Raw genomic sequence first — 27511 nt, forward strand, 5'->3', positions numbered from 1 at the left:
CGCCACCCAGGCGCCCCTGTTTTTTTTTTTTTTTTTTTTTTTAAGAGAGAGAGAATCTAATCAGGCTCCACACTCAGCATGGAACCCAGCCTGGGGTTTGATCCCACAACCCTGGGCTCATGACCTGAACTGAAATCAAAGAGTTGGACACTCAACCAGCTGAGCCACCCAGATGCCCCAGGACATCTTGAGATTGGATAGTATTACTTTTCCAACTCTAGGCTTATTTTTCCAAAGTATTGATTAGAAGTGGGGAGAGTAAACATTTTTGCCTTGTTCTGATCTTAGGGGAAAGTGTTTAATGTGCCATCTTTAAATACGATGTTAGCGAAACAGTTTTTTTTTTTTAAATAATAGACTTTGTTCTTTAGAACAGTTTTAGATTTGCAGAAAAATTGAGCAGGTAGTTTAAGAGGGATCCCATAACACCCCACACCTAGTTTCATCTGTTATTAACATCTTACATTAGCATTTTATGTACATCGAATGAACCAGTATGCATATATTATTAACTGAAGTCCATAGTTCATTCAGGTTTCCTTAGTTTTTACTGAATTGACTTTTTTTTTGTTCCAGGATCCCATCCTGGACACCACATTACCTTTCATGATTATGTCTCTTTAGGCTCCTCTTAGCTACAGTGGTTTTTCAGACTCTCCTTGTTTTTGGTGATATTGGTAGTTTTGAGGGACACTGGTCAGGGGTGGTGTGGGATACACCAGACTTGGTCTGATGTTTTTCTCGTGATAAGACTGGGGTTACAGGTTTCTGGGAGAAAGACCATAGAGTTGTGGTCCCCTCTTTCTTTGTATCATATCAAGGGTACGTGCTACCAACATGATTTGTGACTACGGATGTTGACCTTGGTCATCCGGCCGAGGCAGTGTTTGTCAGGCTTCTCCACTGTGAAGTTACAGCTTCCCCACCCCCAATTCATACTCTACAGCTTGGAAGGGAGTCACTACTTGCAGCCCACAGCCCCTCATTGAAGACGGAGTATCTCTGCAAACTATTTGGGATTCTGCGTGAGAGTTTTGCGTCTTCTCTCCCATTTATGAGTTTGTGCAATCATGTGTTTATATCTGTATGGATGCATGAATATTATTTTATTGGCTATGATCTGGAACTACTTTATTTGTTTTGTTGCTCAAAGTTTTCCTGTGTTGGCCCTTGGCAGTTCTGTCTGTTGGCTCCTGTATTCCTTTGACGTACCTGAGCCAAAGTCAGACACTTAACCAACTGAACCACCCAGGTGCCCCTTGTTTTTTTGTTTCTTAAAGAAATTCCTTAGTTTCTGGTGCCACCAGATACTTCAGGTTCTTGTTGTGTATTTCCAGCCCCAGTCCGAGAACTAGCCATTTCTCCATAGAGCCCCTGGCTCTTTTTGTTGGAGAGTGGGATTAGAAACCAAGGTGTGGGTGCTGAGTGTGCTCATTGCTACTGTGATGCTGTTTTAAGTGTCTTCTCCATTGAGGAAGCACAGAGATCTAGGTGTGTTTACTTATCTACATGTAGCCATTTGTATCTATCGTAAACTAAGCTCGATCATTATCACATGGATTGTCCTAGCCTCATCCGCCTGCTTATCCTTAAATTCCCACCCCAACAGTGAGAATTCGGCTGCAGCCATCTGTCATTCATCTCCTTTTTTAAAAAAAAATTTATTTTTTTATTTTGGGGGGGAGGGGCAGAGGGAAAGGGCAAGAGGATTCTGACACAGGGCTGGATCCCACGAACCATGAGATTGTGTCCTGAGCCGAAACCAAGAGTCAGATGCCTAACCGACCGAGCCACCCAGGCGCCCCACGTTCATCTTCTTAATTGTACATAGATAAGCAGTATCTGAATTGTGAACTCCTATCCTCACAGAAAACAACTTTCTCAACTATCAAAACAATTTTGTTCTGATATGCAGTTGCTTTTGCCTTGAGTCTTACAGATTCTGCTCATTTCCGGCATAACTTAGATCATCACCTTTTCTCTCTACCCCTTTCAGGGATGCTGTTTTGTACATTTGATAGTACAGCTAGATTCTCTTCTCACGGTCTGTATTCCTTCCTGGAATCTTCAGCCTCCTAAATGATTTTTTTTTTAATAATTTATATTCATTAAGGTTCACTTTTTGTGCCATAAAGTTCTTTGGGTTTTGACAGTTGCGTAATGTTACGTATCACGCGGAATATTTTTACTGTGCTAAAAATCCCCTGTGATTGACCTATTCATCCCTCCCCTCTTCCTTCCCAACTCCTGGCAACCACTGATCATTGTATTCTCTCGACAGTTTGGCCTTTTCCAGAATGTCATATAATTGGATTCATACAGTATGTAGCCTTTTTATGCATGCAGGGTGCCAGGAAACACATGTTGATCATGTATAAATCATTCAGTCAGCACCGAGCACATTATCACCAGGATTCTGGCTTTTCAAAAATAATGGGAGGTGTATTTTATTCAGCAAGCGTTCTGACGTAGCTTACATTTTTAAAAAATAAATTCTTTATTGAGGGTCCAGAAAAACTGGTGAGGTCTTCATTTCTGTTCCTATCACGGGGTTGTTTAATGCCTAACCTAAGTATGTTATGCTTTTAGATTCTGTCTTCAAATTAGGGCTCATGGCACCTTCTCTGAGCTCTGTGATTTTTTTTTTTAACGACTTTTTAAATTTTGTGTTTCTTGTGCTGATGAGAATGTTTAGAAATTTTTTAAAACTTTTTTCTTTTTAATTTTTATTTATTTTTGAGAGAGAAAGAGACAGAGTGCAAGCAGGGGAGGGGCAGAGAGAGAGGGAGACACAGAACCCGAAGCAGGCTCCAGGCTCCGAGCTGTCCACACAGAGCCCGACGCGGGGCCCGAACCCATGAACCGCGAGATCATGACTTGAGCCGGAGTCGGACGCTTAACCAACTGAGCCACTCAGGCACCCCGAGAATGTTTAGAAATTTTTAAAATATTCTGGGTCATCAGTATTACCGCTGTATTGTGTCTTGGCATGCAATTCCAGCCCACTCTTGTGTTTGTGTGTCTAATGTCCCAGATCTTGGGATATATAGTATATAACATACTATGTATACTTAGTATATAATGATGTCTTGGCTTCCGTGGGAAGGCCAAAGTCTATCACTGTGCACAGTGCAAAGGGTGTCTCCACAATCAGACTACACAATAGGAGGACAACCCGGAAGGACCTGTAGTGAAGTCTGTGCATAGTCACGTTTCAGTGAATTAACTAATTTAGTATTCACTACACAAGCTTTATCTGTCAACATTAAATTATTGCTGTTAAGTAGAAACTTAGTTTTGTAGTTTTTATTTATTTTTATTTTTAACTCTTTTTATTTTTTAAAAATGTTTTATTTATTCTTTTTTTTTTTTTAAATGATAATTTATTTATTTTTTTTTTCAACGTTTATTTATTTTTGGGACAGAGAGAGACAGAGCATGAACAGGGGAGGGGCAGAGAGAGAGAGGGAGACACAGAATCGGAAACAGGCTCCAGGCTCTGAGCCATCAGCCTAGAGCCCGACGCGGGGCTCGAACTCACGGACCGCGAGATCGTGACCTGGCTGAAGTCGGACGCTTAACCGACTGCGCCACCCAGGCGCCCCTGTTTTATTTATTCTTGAGAGAGAGAGCACTAATGGGAGAGGGGCAGAGAGAGAGGGAGACATAGACTCTGAAGCAGGCTCCACGTTCTGAGCTGTCAGCACAGAGCCCGATGCGGGGCTCGGACCCACAAGCTGTGAGATCGTGACCTGAGCTGAAGTCGGACGCTTTACTCACTGAGCTACCCAGGCGCCCCTGTAGTTTTTATTTTTAATATGAATATTCATGTTTAGAAGTACAGAACAAGGAACCATGTAAACAAAGAATGGGTATCCACATGGATGGTTACATTTAATTATATAATTTACGTAAAATGATTAATGCTGAGGGGTGTCGAAGAATTTTTTTCACTTTCCAACTCTGTGCAGCAGTATGGGAAAACAATGACTTAGCACATGGCAAGTTTTCAGTAAATATTAGTAGCTGTTGTTATGGTTTTACCGAATAAGCTAGTCTAGCCTGGCTGTCTTCCCTCCCGCACATTTCGGCGTGCTCTCTGTCCTGCAACTCCAGCAAATTGCCCTCTCCCTCCCCTCACACCCCTCCGCTGAAGCAGTTCTTAGCACGGTCCACACTGGCTCCCCAGCCACCACTCCACTAGCCGAGGTCTGTCCCGCACCCCCTTTCCTTCTAGCTTTTTGCTCTTACTCTTTTTTTTTTTTTTTTAATTTACTTTTGAGAGACAGAGCACGAACAGGGGAGGAGCAGAGAGAGTGGGAGACACAGAATCCGAAGCAGCTCCAGGCTCCGAGCTGTCAGCACAGAGCCCGACGCGGGGCTCGAACCTACGAACCGCGAGATCGTGAGCTGAGCCGAAGTTGGATGCTTAACCGACTGAGCCCCCCGGGCACCCCTTGGTCTTATTCTTTAAACACTAGTGTTCCTGAGGTTCCCCTTTTCCTGTACTTCTTTTTGTTCACTGTGTCTTTCTTAACTCAGATTTTTAAATTAGCACACAGAGGGGCGCCTGGGTGGCTCAGTCGGTTAAGCATCCCACGCCAGCTCAGGTCATGATCTTGCGTTTTGTGGATTCGAGGGTCACGTCGGGCTCTGTGCTGACAGGGCAGAGCCAGCCTGGGATTCTCTCTCTCCCTCTCTCTCTCTGCCCCTCCCCTGCTCGCACCCTCTCTCAGAATAAATAAATAACCTTTAAAAAAATTAAGTAATTAGTTAACACACAGCAACATTGACTTGGTGTGTGTACGTGTAGCATGAATTTTAACCCACGTATAGCTTGATGTAACTGCTACCACAAACGGGACACAGGACAGTGCTGTGCTGTCCCTCCAAAGACTCCCTCATGCTGTCGTTTTGTAGCCATACTCTCCCCCACTGACTGCCACCCCCACTGACTGCTCTGTTCATCACTCTGGTTTTTTGGAGAACATCACACAAATAGGATCATACGTAGGAACTTCTTTAGTATTCCATTTTCATTTTTCTGTTGTGTGTGTGTTTTTTTTAAGTTCATTTATATTTGAGAGAGACAGCACCAGTGAGGGAGGGGCAGAGAGAGAGGGAGAGAGAATCCCAAGCAGGCTCTGCCCTGTCAATGCAGAGCCTGACACGGGGCTCGATCTCACAAACCATGAGATCATGATGTAAGGCGAAATCAGGAGTCAGAAGCTCAACCAACGAAGCCACCCAGCCGCCCCTGTGTTTTTTTATACCCTATCTCCCAGTACTCACTGTCTTCGTCGTTACTAGGGATGGTGATATACGTACGTAACAGTCTACCGTTGACTTAGAACTGGTATTTTACCTCGTGAAATAGGGCAGAGAAACCTTCCCAGCATGCAGCCGCTCTGCCCCGCCCCCTTTAAGGTGCTCTTGTCTGTGTATTACCCTTCTACGCACTGAGCACCAGATATTGTGAGTTTCACTTTCAACTGCCAAACGGATACTTAAAAGCTTAACCAGGGGCGCCTGGGTGGCGCAGTCGGTTAAGCGTCCGACTTCAGCCAGGTCACGATCTCGCGGTCCGTGAGTTCGAGCCCCGCGTCAGGCTCTGGGCTGATGGCTCAGAGCCTGGAGCCTGTTTCCGATTCTGTGTCTCCCTCTCTCTCTGCCCCTCCCCCGTTCATGCTCTGTCTCTCTCTGTCCCAAAAAATAAATAAACGTTGAAAAAAAAAATTAAAAAAAAAAAAAAAAACAAGGCTTAACCAGAGGAGTATCTACTCTGTTTAGCCAGATATTTAAGATTTCTGTTGCTTTTCCTTCGTTTCTGACATTCTAGATCGCCCCCTGGTGTGATTTCCCTTCTGTCTGAAGCACTTACTTTATTGACAGCAAGGTCTCTTAGCACTTCTTCATCTGAGAATGAATGTCTCTCTTTCTCCTTCACTCCCCAAGGGGACTTTCACCGGATATGGAATTCTGTGCTGACAGTTCTTGTCTTTCAGCGGGTTAAAATTGTTGTTACCCTTCCTTCTGGCCTCCCTGATCTCTGGTAGGAACTACGCAGTCTTTCAAATCTTTGCTCCCCTATGGGGCTTTGCTTTTTTCTTTCCTTTCCTTTCCTTTCCTTTCCTTTTCTTTTTTCTTTTCTTGTCTTTCTTCAGTGTTCAGCAGCTTGGGTGTGTGTCTAGGCATGCATTTCTCTGTGCTTCTCCTGCTTGAGGTTTGCTGAGCTTCCTGAACGTGCAGGTTTACGGGTTGTTGTTTTGTTTGGCAAAGTTTAAGACAGCATCAGCCCTTCCTTCTTCAAATATTTCTGCTGCCACACCCCCTTTTCCTCTTCTTTTGGGACTCTGATGATTCGAATGTTCGACCTCTTGCCATTGCCCCATTCCCTGAGTCTGTGTTCATCAACCTCCACCCTGCCCCCCCACGGAGGCTCTTTCTTTCTTGTGCAGATTAGAAAATTTCTACTGACCTGTCTTGCAGTTCACTGCTTCTTTCCTCTGTCATCTCCATACTGTTGCTCGGCCCACCCAGTGAGTTTTTTCTAATTCATTTATTCTGTTTTTCAGTTTTGGAATTTGCATTTGGTTCTTTTCCGTATCTTCTATTTCTTTGCCGAAGTTTTTCTTTTTTTTTTTTTCCCGCCTTATCCTTTGTTTGACGAGTATTCGCTTTTACTTACTGGGGCATGCTCACTCTAGCGGCGTGCTCGCTCTAGCAGCTCGAAAGTCCTTGCCAAGTAACTCCACCTGTGTCCCATCAACGTTGGCATCTGTTGGCAGCACTGGCATCGTCTTGTATCATGAAGCTGGAAACTTTCTGGCTTTTCATAGGCTGAGTGATTTGGGGTTGTATCCTGGACATTTTGATTATGATGTTATGATGTTATGTTTTTTATTCTTTTTTATTCTTTTGGGTTTTTTTGTATTTAAAATTTTCCTCAAACCTGGGGCGCCTGGGTGGCTCAGTCGGTTGAGCATCCGACTTCTATTCAGGTCGTGATCTCACCATTGGTGGGTTCAAGCCCCGCGTTGGGCTCTGTGCTGACAGCTCAGAGCCCGGAACACCTGCTTCGGATTCTGTGTCTCCCTCTCTCTCTGCCCCTCCCCTCCTCACTCTGTGTCTCTCTCAAAAATAAATAAAAACATTAAAAAAATTTTTTTTAATTAAAAATATATATAAGATTTTTCTCAAACCAGCGGCAAAAGTTGAGAATGTGTTTTTCCCACACACCTGGTCACTGTTCATCTAGAGTCACTGATTGTTACCATTTTACATCTGTTTTCTTCCTTTTATGTATACTTTGTTTTTCAGCAAACCATATAAAAGTCGGGTGAATACTAAATACCTCAATGGGTATTTCCCAAGAATTAGCGTGTTCTCCTACATAACCATGGTGTCATTATCAGAGGCAAGAGACCTAACTCTCACATGGTGTTATTGCTTTATATGGAGCCCATGTTTAAATTTCTTCAGCTGCCCCACCAATGTCTTTTAATTACTTTCTTTTGTTTTGAGGTGTTTCTCCAGCATTCATTCATGATTGTCTCTAACATGTATTTTCTGGGGCCCCTGGGTGGCTCAACTGGTTGAGCGTCCAATTCTTGATTTAGCCTCAGGTCATGATCCCAGGGTCACGGGATCGAGCCTCATGTCGGGCTCCGCGCTGAGTGTGGAGCCTGCTTAAGATTCTCTCTCTCTCCTTCTGCTCCTCTTCCCACTCTCACACACATACACACACCCTCCCCCTCTCTCCCTCTCTCTCCCTCTCAAATAAATAAATAAATACACAGATAAGTATGTAAATAAAATGTTTTTCTTTTTTAAAAAATTTTTTAAATTTTATTTATTTTTGAGAGAGAGGGAGACAGAGTGCGAGCCGGGGAGGGGCAGAGAGAGAGGGAGACACAGAATCTGAAACAGGCTCCAGGCTCTGAGCTGTCAGCACAGGGCCTGATGCGGGGCTCAAACTCACAAACTGTGAGATCATGACCTGAGCTGAAGTCGGACGCTTAACCGACTGAGCCACCCAGGCACCCCAAATAAAATGTTTTTCTAAGACACATGTACCATTCTGTCTTAGAAAAATGAGATGTAAAATATATCTCTTAAGATACATGTATATAGGGGCGCCTGGGTGGCTCAGTCGGCTGAGCGTCCGACTTCGGCTCAGGTCACGATCTCGCGGTCCGTGGGTTCGAGCCCCGCGTCGGGCTCTGGGCTGATGGCTCGGAGCCTGGAGCGCGCTTCCGATTCTGTGTCTCCCTCTCTCTCTGCCCCTCCTCCATTCATGCTCTGTCTCTCTCTGTCTCAAAAATGAATAAATGTTAAAAAAAAAAGATACATGTATATAGGTACATATATATGCATACATATAGATATATAGATATATGTGTACGTATAAACATACAAAAGCATCTGTATACGTATATCCATACATACGTACATGCATACACATATGACATATAACCACCCATTTTTGCACACCATTCATTTATATTTTTCTCTAGCTCTGAATTCTTCCGCATACTTTTTTTTCTACAAATGGAAGCTAGTGCTATAGATTATACCCCCAGGCAGTGAATATTAGCACAGCATGGGGCAGATGGTCTCGGCCATTTAGCCCTCTTAAACTGAATGCGATTTTGCATACGTGCTTCACTCCGCTTGGTCTTTCTGCCATTGAGTTTGTGCTCTGACAGTTTGGAGCCAGGACGGTTGACAAAAGCCTCCGAGGGATACTGCCGTGTGACGACGATCTTGCTGGATTTTGAAACAGACGTCTTTGGGCAGCTCAGGTGCTTTTGCAATGCACTAAGGTTAAAGATGGGCGGGCAGGTAAGGATTTGGAGCAGGTTCTGTGCTGCCCTGAAGGGGAGCACGTCACTGCAACCTGGGAAGAGGGAGCTGGAGGAGGACTGAGTGGTAGCTGGGTGAAACCCTGGCCAAAGGCTTGGGGTGACTCCGGGGCCCCAAAGACCTGATTGGTAACTTTGTAGACTACTCCAAGAATTACTGTCACATGCTTTATACATTAGCTAGACTTTGAATCCATAGGTCACAGCCTGTATCCCTCAACACCTTTTTACTAAGATATTCCGTGTTTTACAGGAACAGCCCGATGCCAGTTTAATTTTCTCTCATTTTCTCAATTTCGGAAGCTGGTAATCTTCCCTGCCTACCATTTGAGTGCCTCAGAATTTTTTTTTTTTTCTGAAGTTCAGAAATTTCATGAGATATTTCCAGACCCTTTTGAAGAATGTCAGTCAGAGCTCAGTGAGTTTCTTTGATACGAAGACTCCAATGTTTTCTCAGCTCAAGGAAAATTGATGATATTATATTATATTATTTATTTAGTTAATGTCTATTTTTGAGAGCAAGAGAGAGACAGAGCGTGAGCAGGGGAGGGGCAGAGACAGAGGGAGACGCAGAATCCGAAGCAGGCTCCAGGCTCCGAGCCATCAGCACAGAGCCCAACGCGGGCCTTGAACCCACAAACCTTGAGATCCTGACCTGAGCCGAAGTCGGACGCTCAACAGGTTGAGCCACTCAGGCACCTCATCGTTATTTATTTGGTCATTGTTGGTCCTTCTGTTTTCCTGGATCTTTGTCCCTGTCTTTTTGGTCTTTCCCCTCCCATATTTTGTCCTCTCTGCCCTTTTCCTGTGACGTCTGGGAGGTCATTCAAACCTGTTGTCTAAATCTTTTATGTAGATTACTGTCTGTTTCATTTGTGCCTTCGCTGTGGTTTTTAATTTGACAGTTGCGATTCTGCCTGGATGCAGTGTGTCCAGTAACCCTGACTTGTTCCCCTTGTCATGGCTGTGTGTTCCAGCGGCCACTCACTCACGGTCCTCTTGAATCTTGTGTTTAAGAAATCTTGTGTTTGAGAAACCGCTTTCTCAAGACCTCTCCTTTTCCGGAAGGAATTGTCTTTTCTCCGGCAGACGAGGTGAGGAAGGGAGAGGACGGGCCCTCCTTTGGGGCTCTTTGTTTACACCTGCTGCCGTTTGGTTGCTCTTCGCACAAGGAGATGCGTCTACTGTTGGAAGCAGGGAAGGTTCTTGTAGCTTAGGCGGCCTTTGGCTCTGCGGTTTTAGGCCCAGATGAGGGAAGAATGGAAGGCCCCGGTTGATGGTGGAAGGGAAGAAGGAAAGGAGCCTGGGCTTTCGTTCACCTGCCCCCGCTTAAGATGTGAGCAGGTGCAGCCATGGGGATTTCTCCGAGGCCTCCAAAGCCTGGGTGCGTCCCAGAGGCTCAGCTTGGGGGTGCTGGAGTTCCCCACCAGCTGCCCTGTCACGGAGTGCCCTCAGTGTTACTGCTTCTCCTGGTTTCTGTCACATATTTGACATCGTCACCTAGCGCCGAGTATTGTTAAAGGTCCCACCCCCACTCCTGATTTTATTTGTTTATTTATTTTTTTAATTTTAATTTTTTTTTAACGTTTATTTTACTTTTGAGACAGAAACAGAGCATGAACGGGGGAGGGGCAGAGAGAGAGGGAGACACAGAATCGGAAGCAGGCTCCGGGCTCCGAGCCATCAGCCCAGAGCCCGACGCGGGGCTCGAACCCACGGACCGTGAGATCGCGACCTGGGCCGAAGTCGGACGCTCAACCGACTGAGCCACCCAGGCGCCCCCCCCCGCCCCCCGTCAACTCCTAATTTTAAATTTCCATTACAGGGAGTGGAGGCGGTTAAACAAATGCCCTCAAGAAGGGCTGTTTATTCACTCCTGGTTTGTCCTAGCATTTGTCTTTAAATGTTACTGGCAGTGTAAGCCACAGGCACAGAAGCACAACGACTTCACAACTGCCACCTTCCACTGTGAGCACAAAGAGAAAAAAAAAAAAAAAGAAAGAAAATGAAAAAGCACCAAACTTATCCTGGAAGCATGCAGCACGCGGTCTGCCTTAATGTGGAATGTAATTGGCAATGTCCTTGAGAGCAGGAAGAAGTGACAAGTATAATTGGAGTCAGATAGTGCGATGCGCTGTGTTTGTTACCGCTTTTGATTCTGCCGGTTTTGTGTCACGCTTTACGTTGACCGTTGTTCCACCCCGTGTCGGAATGGCACACGGTGTCCCGAATCCACGCACGATGGACATACAGCCTCCTTCTCCGAACCCAGATGCACACACTTAACCAGGAAGCGAAAGATCAGTCTCTCTCGAGAGGCCGGGACTGCCCGGAATCTGCAAGAGGCAGTGGGTCGTTTCTCGACCTGTGCTCGGAAACCTGTGTTTAATTCGCTGCTAGGAGACTCTGATTGGGGGACTTCCCAGCTTGCGGGCTTCAGGGTGGGAATCCCCCTGGACTCCCTGCCCCTGGAAATCTGGGGAGTTCAGAGCAGCTGTGACACAGTGGGGCGAACCCACTGCGGCAGTATAAACCTTTGAAAAACTGACGTGGCAATGTGTTTCCAAGTCCACGCCGCCATCAGAACCCCAGGGTGTTAACGTAAGGAAATGAGACAAAAGGAAGAAAAGGATAATGGAGGAAAGAATTCGTTGACTCATTATGTATAAATATAGAAACATTCTAAGTCCCTGACAGTGGGCTATTTTTAATGAATGTTTATTTAATGGAAGGAATATTTTGTAACCATTAGAAATTATAACTGTGAAGGGAGACTGTGTAGCAACATGAAAGATCATAAAAGAGCTCATGTTAATGGAGCAAAAGGCTTCTGTGTTGCAATTATATAAAAATATATGTTTATGTCAAATATGAGAAGAGAACACATAGAAGTGATTACCGGGATGTTGGGGCAACTTTTGTCTTTTTTTTTTTTGGCCCCCCTGTCATTCATAAACTGCTATTAAATAATTGTGTCACTCAAAAAAAAAAAATAGAGTTGGTTTTGTAAACAAACAAACAACACATCAGTAATCAGAAGAGGTTTAGCAACCCAATGAAAAACTTTGTGTTTGGTCTGAGATTAAAAACAAGAACCCTCTCGGGGCGCCCGGCCGGCTCAGTCAGAAGAGCGTCCGGCCCTTGATCTCAGGGTCGTGGGTACAAGCCCCACTCTGGGTGTAGAGGTTACTAAGAAAATAAGTAAACTTAAAACAAAAAATCAACACCCTCAGCGTTGACTACTGATCTTGGCTGAGCTAATCTGCTACACACAAAGTCCTGATCTACCTCTCAGTTGTAAATATTTATAAAGTTTAAAAGGAATCTATCTAGAAACCCAGTTAACCTTTAACGACTGACAAATGTTTAGTGTCAGACAAGGAGTATTTTACATTGACTTTGTTTTAGTGATGGAGGCTGATGACGCCTGAGTTTCGCATTACGTACTGCAGCATTAAAACATAATCATTAGACTGTGATCAGTTGTGTGGACCAATTGCATTGTGCCAAGTAACGGTATGAAGCACATTACTGTGGAATATCCTGATAGGACACAGAGAGTGGGTGATAAAAAAACATTCGCTTTGGGGTGCCTGGGTGGCTCCATTGGTTAAGCATCCGACTTCGGCTCAGGTCACGATTTCACGGTTCATGGGAGGCAAGCCCCACGTCGGGCTCTGTGCTGACAGCTCAGACCTTGGAGCCTGCTTCGGATTCTGGGTCTCCCTCTCTCTCTGTCTGCTCCCCCCAAAATAAATAAATAGACTTAAAAAAAAACCAAACCATATGCTTTTACATATGCTCCAGTATATAAGCCCATCTGGGTTCCATGCTCACCTCACCAGACCAAAACCGAGGTGGCATGTCCAGCCCACACATGGCACTGTAGGATGAACACTATGCCCAAAGCGCCAAGATGTCACAAGTTTTTGAACCTGCTTCCTCTCAGGATCTGCCAAAGTTTCCAGCTCAGCGTCTTTACCCCCCGAAGAGAAGACTAAGGAGGGAGAGAAGTGTCTTGTGGAAGGAACACTGGTGTTGTGTTCTAGAAATAACTCTGGCGGACCGTGAAAGTGGGCAGGTGTTCGGCTCAGTGGGTAGAACCTTATAATAATGAGAGTCACCCTCCAGCTCAGCCGTGGAAGTGATTTTTCTCGCGAGTTTCCATGTCACCAGTGGCTGGGAGCATTCAGCAAAATGTTCACCAGCCTGCTCCTGTTGCCAGGGATGCTGGAGAAAAGGGGAGGAACCGCGGCGTGGTCACATGACCTCTGCCGTCTGGCGGTTTTATTGTTCTAACGCATTCGCCCCGTCTTCCCAGAATGCATGCCTGCCTGCCTTCCTGGAAAATCTTAGGAGTATCTGAATATTGTAAACTTAATTTTTTTCTAGTTTACCTTTTTTTTAAGTGTATTTATTTATTTTGGGGGAGAGAGAGAGAGAATGAGCAGGAAAGGGGTAGAGAGAGACAGAGGGAGACAGAGAATCCCAAGCAGTCTCTGACCCAGGGCTCGATCTCACAAACTCACTGTGAGATCATGACCTGAGCCGCAATCAAGAGTCAGACACTCAACCAGCTGAACCACCCAGGCGCCCCTGGTTTGGTCCACATAGAACAAATCTGTTTGTCCTTCTGCCAATACCACACTGTCCTGATTGCTATATATTTATAATAAATCTGGGATTTGGGTAGTATAGTACCTCCAACTTTTTTCCTTTTTTTTTTGGCAAGATTATTTTGGCTATTCTAAACCATTTGCCTTTCCATGTACATTTTAAAATTAGCTTGCCAGTGTTATTTTTTTTTATGCTAGCATTTTTTAAATTAATGAATGAGTTAATGAATTTTTTATTTCAATTCCAGCGTGGTTCACAGTGTAATAGTAGTTTCAGGGGTACAGGGTAAGTCGTTCAACACTTGCACACATCACCCAGCGCTGGGCACAGCCAGTGCCCTCCTTGATCCCCATCACCTGTTTCACCCATCCCCCACCCCCACCTCCCCTCTGGGAACCATCAGTTTGTTCTCTGCAGTCAAGAGTGTTTCTTGGCTTCTCTCTCTCTTTTTTTTTTTTTTCCTTTGTTCATTTCTTTTGTTTCTTAAATTCCACATGTGAATGAAAAACCTGCCAGGATTTTGACTGGGGCTACACTGAGTCTATAGATCAGTTGAGAGACAGCAGGTGTCTTTAAAACATGGAGTCTTTTCAGTCCGCGAATGTAGTACAGCACTCCCGTCTCTAATTTCTCAACCTGCTCTCAACCAGCGGTGGTTTACGGTTTTCAGTGTACAAGGCTTGCACATCTTTTGTTGGATTTATTTCTAAGTGTCGCCGGGTGGACCGGGGAGACCCAGGGCCCTGGGGGCCACAACCCAGCCCATCCCAAAGGTGTTGCTGGAGGTTCTTGGTCTTGTTACGAGAAGGAATTCAAGGACAGACATGCAACACAGGCAAGTGACTTAAGCAGGAAAGCTTATTAAAATGAAAAACACACTCTTGAGATGTGAGAGTAGATGAGCCCTGGGGATTGGGTTTCTATTTTTTACTGACAGTTGGTTTTTTTAAATTTTTTTTAATGTTTATTTTTTTTTTTTTGAGACAGAGAGAGAAAGAGAGACAGAGCATGAGTGGGGGAGGGGCAGAGACAGAGAGGGAGACACAGAACCCAAAGCAGGCTCCAGGCTCTGAGCTGTCAGCACAGAGCCCAACATGGGGCTCGAACCCACGAACCGTGAGATCATGACCTGTGCTGAAGTCGGACGCTCAACCGACTGAGCCACCCAGGAGCCCCTCCCTCTGTTTTTTTTTTTGTTTGTTTGTTTAAATCTCTATATATTGATGTATGGCTTTCTTTCTTTCTTTTTTTTTTTTATGATTGCTTTAGAGATACGTTGTTTGATATAGTAGTCACCACCCACAAGTGGCTTTAAATTTGAGTTTTAACTAGTTAAAATATGAAAAAAATCCAAATGCGTCCCTGGCTATAGTGTGGAGGGCGGAACGAGAAGATGCAGAACTAGAAACAGGAGGATAAGTTTGGACATTGTTCGAGAAACACTGGCACAACTTTGTGAGATATTAGCAGAGTTTAAGAGAAAGCATGAGATTGAGAGATCCCGGGAGGCAGGGTCAAGTCGAGTGGCTTCAAGTGGCATGACCGGGGGAGGGGGAGGCCGAGCGACTGAAGATTTCTCGCGTGGGCCAGCAGGCGAACGTTGGTGCCGTGGATGGGTGCCGTCGGAGGGGGGAGGTCAGGCGTAGGGGAAGATGAACAGTTTAGTTTAGAGACCCTGAGACTCAGCTATTTGTAGGAATTTCAAGGTACGGATAAACAGTAGGCACTTGGCTGCCTGGGTCAAGAATTTTGGGGAGCTATATACAGCAGAGATTTTCAGGTTTTTAATTTACATACTGAGGAAACTGAAAGGTACATAAAATCACCATGGTAGTGTTACAGCGTAAAAATATACAGAAGGGTGAGACTGTGGGCATTTAAGAGGGAGAAGACACTTCGCAGAGCTTGGAGACGGGAGGAAAACTAGAAGACTGTCACTGACTGGAGAGTCACAAGTGCACTGTTGGGGCGCCTGGGTGGCTCAGTTGGTTGAGTGTCCAGCTCTTGGTTTCGGCTCAGGTCATGATCTTACGGTTCATGAGTCAGAGCCCCACGTCAGGCTCTGCACCGTGCACACAGTGTATGAGGACAGTGCAGAGCCTGCTTGGGATTCTCTCTCTCCCTCTGTCTTTGCCCCTTCCCCCGTCCCAAATAAATAAATAAACTTAAAAACAAAATGAACAAAAAAACCCTCAAATGCATTGTTAAATGGTAGCGAAAAGTTTTCCGGGCAGCCCGTATACAGATACCATTTGACAGTTTTGGCCTAGATCTGCTGGCCTAAGAAACAGAAAAGTACTTTGAAATTCTGTCTCTCTTTTAGACTCTGTCCATTCGTTGCCTCCATCGCTTTGTGTTTATTTTATCTGGCTGTGTACTAGACATTCCACTGGGCATCACAGGTAGAGCAATGAAGGAAAGTGAGCCTCTCTGTCCTATTCTTCCCACCAAAGAAAGGCAGGCAAGCAAGTAATTAGAATACAAAACATACGGGTCTGCAAGGAAATGGAGCCCAGGAGGAGCGGCCGCCTCTTCCGTGCCTTCCACATGCTGTTTCTTCCCGCGAGCAGTGCCGTCTTCCTGCTTCTTTACGCCCACGGCCTTTAAAACTCGGCTCCAGGGGTACCTGGGTGGCTCAGTCAGTTGAGCGACCCACCCTTGATTTCGACTCAGGTCATAATCTCCCAGTTCACGAGATCAAGCCCTGTGTTGGACTCTGTGCTGACCCTGTGGAGCCTCCTTGAGTTTCTCTCTCTCCGTCTTTCTCTGCCCCTCCCCTGTTCACGCTGGCTCTATTCTCTCTGTCTCTCTCTCTCTCTGTCTCTCTCTCTCTCTCTCAAAATGCCTAAGTAAACAAAAATTAAAACACAGCTCCAGCATCATTCTGAAAACTTTCTTTGATTACCTTGTTTTATTTAATTCTTTAACAGAAGCAGTGACTCATATTGGACAATGGATCTCTAAAGCACTCACTTAAAAGAAAGAAAAAAAAAAAAAGAGGAAGAGAGGGAAAGAAGGAAGAAAGGGAACCAAAACTGAAAAAGTCCTATGTGGGGGGCCTGGGTGGCTCAGTCGGTTAAGCGTCTGACTTCGGCTCAGGTCATGATCTCACGGTTCGTGGGTTCGAGCCCCATGTTGGGCTCTGTGCTGACAGCTCACAGCCTGGAGCCTGCGTCCGATTCTGTGTCTCCCTCTCTCTGCCCCTCCCCTACTCATGCTCTGTCTCTCAAAAATAAATAAATGTAAAAAAATAAATAAATAAAAAAATAAAAAAGGACTATGTACTCATTAGAGGAAATTCACACAATTCAGAAAACACAAGGAAGCTCACCCAGGATCCCACCACCTAGAAATAATCATCCTTCCCATCATCCAGATATATCCTTGTAGGTTTGTCCATATGAAAGGGCGGCTAGAAGTAATTTTACATCATTAGGATTATGCTATATGTCCTATTTTAAGTGTTACTAAGAGCTTAATTTCACTTTAAGGAGATTACCATAGTATCAACTCTAATAATTCAATCTTAAAAGAAGACAATTAGCGTAAAAAAAACTCAACTTCACGGTAGAGGATTCTTTACAAGAGATGGTAATTACTAAAAGATCTATCTAAGGTTAACAAAAAAAATTACCTAAAGCACTGAAGCTTTGGTGATTTTGAAAAGCCATAGGTCTGTGTTTTGCTTTTCCACAGCTTGATGGGACTCTGCTGTGCATGATGGGGAAATTAACACCTTCAAATTCTTTCCACCTTTCTCCCACCACGCAGCCTCCCAACTGCTTCCTGATTTCGGTTACAATTACATCGTCGCTGTTTACAACATTTGTCTACCTTTTTGTAACGTAATCCCTGTATCTGCTGATTCCCAACTCAGTATTTAGATGGCTCCAGCTATCTCCACCATCTCTTAGGTCATGGTCTCTGGCTTCTTCTATCCTAGAGTTCTTTATTTCTTTTCACCCCTTGGTTGGCCAGATTTCGTCATCAAGCAGTTTTCTCAAGAAGGACCCTGTCCTACTCTTCCCACCAAAGAAAGCATGCAAGAAAATAATTAGAATACAAACATAAGAAACAAGAAATGATCTCCTGTAGTCCATCTGCCATAAAGCTGGCATGACAGTGTGGCTGGGCATAACTTTGCTGGGTCCTGCTTTTCTTCCCCGGAACTTCTGACATTCCTCCTCTGTGTTCCAGACTTGCATTCAATCGGTTTTTCCCTTTGCTACGACTCCCACAGCCCTGCACCACCACCACCACCACCACCTCTTATAAATCAGGATTGCAGTTTCCAAAGAACACACATGAGCTCTTTACCTTTCCCCTCACTGCACGTGAGAGAATTATCAGTAGGGAGGCCGGCCTCCGCTGTGATACTTTTTTAACGTTTATTTATTTTTTGGGGACAGAGAGAGACAGAGCATGAACGGGGGGAGGGGCAGAGAGAGAGGGAGACACAGAATCGGAAACAGGCTCCAGGCTCTGAGCCATCAGCCCAGAGCCCGATGCGGGGCTCGAACTCACGGACCGCGAGATCGTGACCTGGCTGAAGTCGGACGCTCAACCGACTGCGCCACCCAGGCGCCCCACCGCTGTGATACTTTGATGTGAGCCTGGGTGTTTCTAGAGTCTTAACCATGCATCTCTGTCTTCCTTCCTAGAGATAATTGATGACCTCGCCAACCTGGTGGAGAACACAGACGGGAAACTCCGCACGGAGACCAGGCGTATGAACATAGTGGACAGAAAGTCAACGTCTTGCGGTAAGGGATCTCTACACTTACCGTTCTGCCTCCCATCATCACTTGTGCATTGACTCTGCTTTCAGTTGCCTGCGTTTCTCTAATTACCACAGGGATTTGGCTGCTCTTCTATTGCAGACAGTCCCTTTTGATGAAGCATTGAAATCGCTAAAAGAGCCCCAAATCTTGTGAAAATGAAGGATTACGAGCATAGGAGAAGTATAATGCACTGTTAATTTTTTTTTTTTTTTTTTAGATTTAAAATAGGATCTGTCTCTGTATGCTTACAGAGAAAACCAGTTTGGGAAATCGTGTGACAGTAGGCAGGTCGCTGCTGGTAGATGATCGCAGGTGTTGAAGGCGATCTTGCTTACTTTGTGCCTTTTTTCTACTTGGAAGCTTCATGGTTGAAGCTTGAACTCCAGAGCGGTTAAGAGCCCAGGTTCTGAAGTCTGGTGGAGTTCGCATCCTATATTCAGTGATGTTAGTCTTTGGCAGTCACTTTACTGCTTGATACCTTGTGCATAAAATGGGGCTATCTGTGCCAAGACAAGAATCAGTTGGCGTGGCTCTTGAAACACTGACCCGTTGGCCCTGCCCTAGAGATTCTGATTAAGTAGGGCTGGAATGGATGTTCATTATTTGACAAGGACGGCAGGCAATTCAGACATAGGTACTTACCATTCACCCGAAGCTCCAATGCCGATTTTTGTGAGGTTTGAATTCCGTGTTGCCTGTGCGTGGTGCTTCGCCCAAAGGTAAGTGATGATAAACGGTAGTGACAGTGGTACTGACCAAAGCGACAGTTACTGGGTGCTTCCTCCCACAAAGGTGCACCAGGTTTATAAAGCTGATACCTTTATTGGAAACAAAACTATAATAGCCCTCAGAACACTGGTGATCGGAGCACACGCTTTGCCTCTTAGCCCTTTCGATGTGAAAAATACAATGGATCCCTCTGATCCGTACCCAGTTTTAGATCGAGGATCCTCTGTGCGAAGGTCACCGGAGATGTGTAGCTTGAGAAGCATTACCTTCTTTACCTGGTGTGCTGGTTCGACAGACGTCTAGAACAACAGGGTGACTGAGGAGGTAGCTAAGGCCTCTGGAACCTCAGGAAGTAGAAGTCTGAGGGACCTCCCTGCTCCCCTGTGATCACGTGCCTGCATTCCCCAGCCCCGGAATTCTCATCCACCAGATAGCAGACACCCTGTGCCTCTGCATCCTGCAAAAGCAACACATCCTTGCTCTTCACTTTACCAACCTTCTCATGTGACCTTGCTCCACGGGGACTTCGTTCGGTGCTAGATCCTGAAACTTTGGAGACAGGGAGATGCAGGCTTACTCCCACCTCCAACTCCAACTGCCTTGATCTCTGTAGGAACTTAGTCTTGCTGAGCCTCACTTCCCCCACGTGTAAAAGAGTGGGTAACCTGGTTATCAACATTAAACCGTGTAGAACAGGTGAAGCGTCTAACGCTGGCCGTCTTCCCTGACTGTCCATATTTACGCAGAGAGGCCCTGCAGTGGGGTGGTTAAGAGTGGGGGCCCTAGAGCCTGGACTTGCCTCCCAGCGGCACCCCTCACCGACTATGCGACCTTGGAGAAACCCAAGCTCCCCTTTGCCTCGGTTTTCCCATCTTTGAAATGGGAATGCTAATGGTAAATACCCGACAGGGTTGTTGTAAGGAATAAATGAATTAATATAGATAAAGATAAAGATACAGGTTTAGTTACAGATGATATAGATGTAGATATATACACAGAGACAGATTTGTAGCATTTAGTGTGGTATTGGCACATAGTAAGCTGTGAGCAAGGATTAGCTCTCATCTCTGTGCTTCTAAAGTAGGAACAGTCATCCCGATTCAGGGACAGCTTTCTTGAAGTCTCTTTTACGTGCAAAGCAGTCATGTTGCTGTTAGTTTGGAATGACCGTGTATATGGATGTGTGGGTAAGCTTTTTGTATTTGCAACGCAGTGGCCCTCAGCACGTGTTACTCATGAAGTCACAGCGAGGAATGTTACTTCTGCTGCCAGTTTCTTATTTTACGGTATTGCTTGGTGTTGGCGTTTACACCCAGAAATGTGCATCAAATCATCTGACTTGAACTCTAAATATCTCTTTTTAATAGAAGAAATTTAGAAACTCCCACAATTACTAAAATACATGCTTCTAAAACTTGGCATTTTAAAAACAAGTTAACTGTAAATTTGTCTCGTGCCATTTATATTTAATTATACATAATCTGTAGTAGAATTACTGTTGGCTCTTGAACAGTGCAGAGGTCAGGGGTGTTGACCCCCCTGTGCAGGCAGAAATCTACATATACATTTTTTTTTTAAGTCGGTTTATTTTTGAAGGAGTCAGAGCGCGCAAGCAGGGAAGGGGCAGAGAGAGCAGGGGACTGAGGATCCGAAGCGGGCTCTGTGCTGACGGCAGAGAGCCTGACACGGGGCTCGATCTCGCACACGGTGAGATCATGACCTGGGCCGGAGTCAGATGCTTAACTGACTGAGCCACCCAGGTGCCCCCTGCGTATCCCGTTTGACTCTCCCCAAAACTTAACTACTAATAGCCTGCTGTTGACCTGGAGCCTTCCTGATACCATAAACAGTTAACACATATTTTGTACCTTACATGTATTTTGTGCTCCTGTCTTCCAATAAAGTACGCCGGAGAAGAGATGTTAAACTCATAAGGATGAGAAAGCACGTTTACGGTCCTGCACTGTATTTTTGACAAAAATCCACGCATAAGTCAATTTGCACAGTTCAAACCTGTGTTGGGTCAACCGTATATGTAGGGACTCAGAAGGGAGAAGTCCAGTGATACAGCATTGTTAAATAGACATTTCTTTATTCTTTCGGTGGAACTACTCTAAAGAGAATTCTTTCTCTTATCCCATCAATTTTTTGCCCCTAATCTTTCCTAGGCAGTGTCCTAAGTATTGTCGATCCACACCCAAATAACCAACCTTATAGTATTTCCAATGCCTGATACCGTTAAAGGAAAATTATTGCATTTACATTTTTTACAGGGAAATCTATCGTTACATCTCTGTTTGTTGGCAAGCAGCACTAGTTTTTGCATGTTGACCGAGGTTTATCCCGCGGCCTCCAAAGCTCTAGAGAGGCCAGACTGGTTTAATGACCCCTGCAATTAACTTCTGAGTCTCCCACTGATCAATATGAAGCCTGTGAAATTACGACACCCTGTGGAATTGACTGAGTGGCTCTAGCAGCCCTCGCCCAAACTAACCTAACTTAAAATATCACGGTAAAATGTACATGACACAAAATTTGCCTTCGTAACCATTTTTAAGCGTGCAGCTCCGTGGCTTTGAGTACATTCATGTTGTCCTGAAACTGTCTCCAGCGTCTGTCCCCAGAACTTTTTCATCTTTCCCAACTGTGACCCTGCCACCATTCGACACTAGCTCCCCATTCTTCTCCAGCCGGCCCCCATCAGCCGCCGTTGTACTTTCTTTTTCTATGAATTGGATGCCACCAGGTATCTCACTTGAGTAAATTCATACAGTATTTGTCCTTTTGTGTCTGGCTTATTTCACTCAGCATAATGTCTTCAGGAGTCCTCTATGCTCTAGTGTGTGTCACAAATTCCTTCCTTTTTTAGGCTGAATAATATTCCAGTGTGTGTGTGTGTGTGTGTGTGTGTGTGTGTGTGTGTGTGTGTCTGTGTAGATGTGTGTGTGTATATGTATATATGTGTATATGTATATATGTGTATATGTATATATACATACGTATACACACCACATTTTACCTGTTAGTGTTTATCTGTTTATCTGTCCGTGGACTTTTTGGCTAATGTGGTGAATGAGGTCACTATGAACAGGTGTACAAGCATCGATTCAAATCCTGCTCAGAAGTCACATTGCTGAATCAAATAGTAATTCAGCGTTTAATTTTTTAAGGGACCACCATATTAACCTGTCCTTTTGTTTTGCTTCCAGTCCTTAAACTCTTAGTACTTTCTAGTAGTTTGATTATTTTCCTGATAAAGCCCATTTGTGGGCAGGAGTCAGGGACTTCTGTAGCCTGAGAGGGGCAGGCAAGTGGGGTAGAAGTTACAGCCCTGGACCCACCCCAGTTGAAGAGTGTAGTAGGGGACCCTTCTCCCAATGAAGTGGGTCTCCAGAGAGATATACCCTTAGGGTAAAAGTGAACCAGAAGTAAGGTGCCCTTGGCACTGAAAAGACTGAGAAGGACAAGGACAAAACCATAGTTCTGACAAGTTGTGGGCATAGAAAGGAATTACGTCATGGGCATCTATACTCAGGATGGGCCGGAAACCCCATACTCTGCATTTGGTTTGGGGCAGATTCATGTGCTAGAGTGACAGGTGCCTGGTGAAAACAATGAAACGCCTGTCTGGAGGAGGGTGTATTTATCAGGTCTCTAAGAATCAGCCAAACCAAATTTTCAGGGCGGTGACCAGCACGCAGTCAAAGATAACCTAGCAGACATGGAAACAACACAACATGAGCCACAACCAGCAGCAGACCACAGAAATCAATCTGCACTGACTCTCAGTATTAGAATTATCAGGCACAGATGATAAAATTAACTATGCTTATTATATTTAAAGAAAGAAATGACAGGCTTGAAAGGATCTTCAGAAAATAGGAAACTATAAAAAGTAACAGAAAATTTGAAAAGGGACCAAAATCTAGCTCCTAGGAAAAAAATAAAATAAAAACCTGAAATTCAAAACCCAGTGGACATATTTGGTAGCATAGAAGCAGAGAGAATCAACCAGGGGGATAGGTACAAAAAAAGTAAACCATATTGCCTTTATGTAAGCTTTAGCTAGCATTTACAAGAGGATATCCAGATGCTACGGAGGTTACGTTAGGATCTTTGTAAGAGAGGTTTGGGGCGCCTGGGTGACTCATTTGGTTAAGCATCCGACTCTTTGATTTCAGCTCAGGTCCTGATCCAAGGGTCATGGGATCGAGCCCCACATCAGGCTCCATGCTCAGCAAGGAGATTCTCTCTCCCTCCCTCTGCCCTTCTCCTGCTCACGCTCTCTCTCTAAGAAAGAGAGAGAGAGAGAGAGAGAAAGAAAAAAAGAAAAGAAAAAAGAAAGAGGGGAGGGAGGAAGGAAGGGAGGAGGGAGGGAGGAAAGAAGGAAGGAAGGAACCCAGAACGCTCCCCCCCCGCCCCCCCCCCCCCCCGAGGGCTTGTTCCAGGTGCCTGGGACATATAGCAAAGAGTTGATCCCCTGCACTTCCCACATGCAAGGCTCGATTGATCGTTTCCACATTAGCAGACATGCACGTGAAGCTTCAGGTGGGTGTGTTTTAACTGTTTGTGGGGTAGGGAGTTAAGTGAGTCCCTCAAGTGTCCCTGGGTTACTGTTCACATGGCACTCCATTTGTTTAACTCTGGGGACTCGAGCGAGCTGAGGGTGGCGGCCAGCACATCATCATTTTGAGTGCAGAAGGTTGTGAACCGTGAAACGGTCTTTTGTTTCCCTACCCTTAGTGTGTCTTCCTTACCGATCTGATACATATATAAGTCATAGATGCTTCCGCAGTGAGGAAATTTCCAGTTCTTCATCCAGACCGAATTGCCAGGGGGCCACACAGAAGGGCCTGGTGATGAATTTGTCTGTGTGCTTGTTAACAAAGGATTCAAGCACCTCTTTGTGAACCTTTCACTCATGAGCCCGGGCTGTAAAAATTTTGCTGAGATCTTTGTGTGGCTCTTCCTCCCTTTCCCTTGCCCCTCCCCCCGCCCCCCAAATCGAGTCCAGTCGAAAGCAATACTGTCTTTTTCCCGCCTCCAAACACAAATCAGCCTGGTGTTTTCCACCGGTACCTACGCGTACTTTCCGATCTGTTACTTGTATCAGGACGTCTCCACGAAAGCAAGATCTTTGTGATCGCGGTTAAATATTCAGAGTGCCTCGTCCTCATTAGAATTCAAAATAGAGCCTCGTCTGAGTCTGACGGACAGAGCCAATTGTGAGAGGCCAGACTGAGTGTTCTGAATGACTTGGGCTGAGGGGCTCGGTTGCTTCTCAGCATATTGACTATTACGTAATGTTGTGCAAGCACACCGATTGTGATTTGAGCAGCATTTCGGCGACGCGGTGAGCAATCAGCCCGGCCGACCCTGCGTTAGCACCGTCTCAGCCCGGACCCCTTGGGGGTTACCCTTCCGCGTTTGGGAACCTGCTGGTCTTAGGGAAGCCACAGCATGGGTGTGGAGCCACAGCTGGGTCACAGCGTGGGCTTGGCCGCTTAGGCCCCGGGGTGACTCAGAGGGCATGCCCTCTGTGAGGCCCCGCTTCCTTCTTTATAAAACAAGGGGAATAATGACCAGTCTGCATGGCTGTTGTGCAGACGGAGTGAGAGCCAGCTGGGCGGCGTCGGGACTGGTTGTAGTGCCTCCTCAGTAGACGCCAGCGCCGCGAAAGCGCGGGTTTCCAGCGGTGGCCGAGAGCCGCCTTCGTGAACTAAGACTCAGAGGAGGCCGGTGTGCAGAAGGGCTTTTAAGGAGAACAGTGCTGGCCTGAGTAAGTTGGGCAGCGATGTTCTGAAGCTAGGTTTTTATGTCCTCACTGGATGAGAAAGAGTTGCTTTCTCTCAAATAAACTGAAATTTGTGATCTTGTGGCGGAAGCCATTCCCGGGCATGAGTCGGTAGGTGCCACTCGTAGTGGGGCGCGGAAGGCGCCGCCGTCCCTTTGGGTGGCGTGAACGTACTTTTTCTTCCATTAGCTCTTCGGAAGCTAACACAACATAGGTAGAAAACTGAGTTCTGGGTTGTCTGGTTTATTTAACCGACCTCGGAGACAATGTAATCTCCCAAGGAATGGCCTTTAAAGCCCTACCGGCAAACACAGATAATTAGAGATCTGATTACGGAGCTTTTCTTTCTCTTGCTGCTTCTCAAGAATACTCTTCTGGCCTTTCTCCTGCTTCTTTCTTTTATCCTCCTTCTTTGGGATAATCCAGTTAAATTCTTGAGCTCCCGTGTTCTTGACACACACGTGTGACCGTGTCTGTTCCCCAATGTCGTCTTTCGCTCAGTGTCCATGGAGAAATGCCAGCTCCTCCGCTAAGGGATGTCAGCCTTCAAAGCCCCCTGGGGGGCAGCTGGGTGGCTCCGTTGGTTTCTGCTCAGGTCATGGATCTCACAGTTTCGTGAGTTCAAGCCACGCATCGGGCTCCAGGCAGACAGCGCGGAGCCTGCTTGGGATTTCTTGGTCTCCCTATTTCTTTGCCCCTCCCCCGTTCATGCTGTCTCTCTCAAAATAAATAAATAAACTTAGAAATGGAAAAAAAAAAAAAGGCCACCTTGTCCTCAAGCTGCATCTCCTGTCTGTGTATTCTTTCCTTCTTCCCTGTTAACAATGAGCGACATCCGTATGCCAGGTGCTGGGCTCAGTTACTGGAGCAGAAAGGTGGGTGGGCTCATGCCCTTCCTGTCCCGGGCACCCTAGAGTGGAGGAGAAGGACCCAGGGACTGCAGGGAGCCCCGGCGGAGAAGGATCGCCGTCAGCTTAGGGGCTCCCGGGTTTAAGAGGACACAACGCGGGGGCAGAGGTCTGAGGAGTGAGGGGGGATAGACGTCCCCAGGGTCTGGTGAAGTGAAAACCCAAAGTGAGCAGGACGCATCTTCCGTGATCCCGTGTGAGGGAGGGAAGAAAGGAAGGAGGGAGGGGCAGAGGGAAGGTGGGAAGACGCGTGTCAGATCTGTAGAGGGGTGTTTGCTAGAACATCTGTAGCCGACAGTGTTCCCTCAGAGCGGTGTGAGCGGGTCAGGCTCGGAGCCGGGTGGCCAGAGATGATCTGTGCCTGTAGTACTTCTGTAATTTAAATATTATTTGACATTTCAAGGAAAATGTATTTCTGTCTTAATATTTTAGCGTCTTCAGTCATTTTTTCTACCCATAGCATTGTTATAAGGGTGATGGCAATACTCTATTTTAACCTTTCTTTCTAACATTTTATTATAAGCCCTTTTTCCTTTTGGTAGCATTGGTAACATTCTGTCAAACATTCTATTCTACCGTCATTTCCTTAGGACGGTCTTGTTTGGGGCTTTCAGATTGTTTCCTCATTTTTGCTGTATACGTAATGCTGTGTTACATCAAGCTTCTTTCCATATGTAGGATTTTTCCCTGTCATGTAGGGTCTCGGTTAGGATGCTTCCAGGACCAGAATCACAGACTGGGTCTGGCTGTCTTATCTCGAGGAGGCCCTGACTGGGAGGTTGTTTGAGCCTAGAGAGGGGACGGGAGGCGGGAGGCCACCGACAGGGAAGGAATCTGGCCGTGTTGAACTCCGTGTGATAGGAGTGCCCTCAAAATGGAACCAGAGGTGGGATCTGGACAGCCAGGAAAAAAGAAAACAAAACAAAACGTGCCCATTACTTATTATAACAACGTTACTTATTTCCCAAGCAGATTGACCGAGGCCCAGGGTGGGAGCCATGTTGATAGGTAATCGTCAAATTATTTTCCAGTCCCCCACTCGGACTTCTCAGCGACGGCATGTCGCTCAGATCCAGTGCCACTCTCCCCCACCCTCGCTCTTCTTGAATAACTTCTGGTATTCCAGAAGGTTCTGTCCACCGGAAGTCCCTCTTCTTCCTTGATTCCCGTGGCACGGCGTCATCCCAAAGTCCGCCCTGCCGCCCCAGCTGCTCAGCCCTTCCCTTCCTTTTTTCTCGTACTTGCCGGGCACCGAGAAGGAGAAGCCGGGAAGGCCTGGTGGCCCGCCTTGGGGAGCTCTCAGCCGGAGAGGGAGGCAGCAAGCTTGGGGCCCCACGATGAAGACTCCTGGGTGTTCGCAGGACGCCGTGGAAGCGGCCTCATGGGGCCCCTCGTTCTGGAAAGCTGAGTGGGAATCTAACAGAGGTGGGTTAGCATCCCAGGCAGTAGGTTTGCAGGAGGCACAAAGCCCCGAGACGACCCTCGGTTTCCCAAGCAAGAAATGGGGCCGGCCGGCTGGGCCCAAGGGTGCCTGCCGGAGAGGCATGGCTGTGAGGCCGGGGCCAGCTCAGGGGGGGGCCCAGGCTGCAAACCCAGCCCCCTTTAGGCTTGCGTTGCTTGTCCTCTTCCCGCCTCTCCCGAAGACAACACTTTGGGCTCAGCCCTCTGCCCTTTTGCCCCTGACACTTCTTTAAGCTTCTTGACCTGCTCTCTCGGACAGCTTCATGGTCAACTAGCTGCTGTGCGTCTCAGACCCGGGCTCACCCGGAGCTCAAGGTCTGTGTGTTCGCCTCGTGACACTCAGTTTCTCTTTCCTGG

At 46.2% G+C, this 27511-nt stretch overlaps 1 protein-coding gene across 1 annotated transcript in view; it reads left to right on the forward strand.

The window, feature by feature from the left end:
* Positions 1-27511, forward strand: part of STX8 (syntaxin 8) — a 259347-nt gene that overhangs the window by 138891 nt on the left and 92945 nt on the right. Inside the window, exon 7 of the mRNA XM_040453213.1 lies at positions 18143-18244. Within this exon, the coding sequence (XP_040309147.1) occupies positions 18143-18244 (102 nt within the window). The remainder of the gene's footprint in view (positions 1-18142; positions 18245-27511) is intronic.

This window comes from Herpailurus yagouaroundi, unplaced genomic scaffold (genome assembly GCF_014898765.1).
Source record: "Herpailurus yagouaroundi ecotype Mexico unplaced genomic scaffold, PumYag 208, whole genome shotgun sequence".
NCBI classification, from domain to species: domain Eukaryota; kingdom Metazoa; phylum Chordata; class Mammalia; order Carnivora; family Felidae; genus Herpailurus; species Herpailurus yagouaroundi.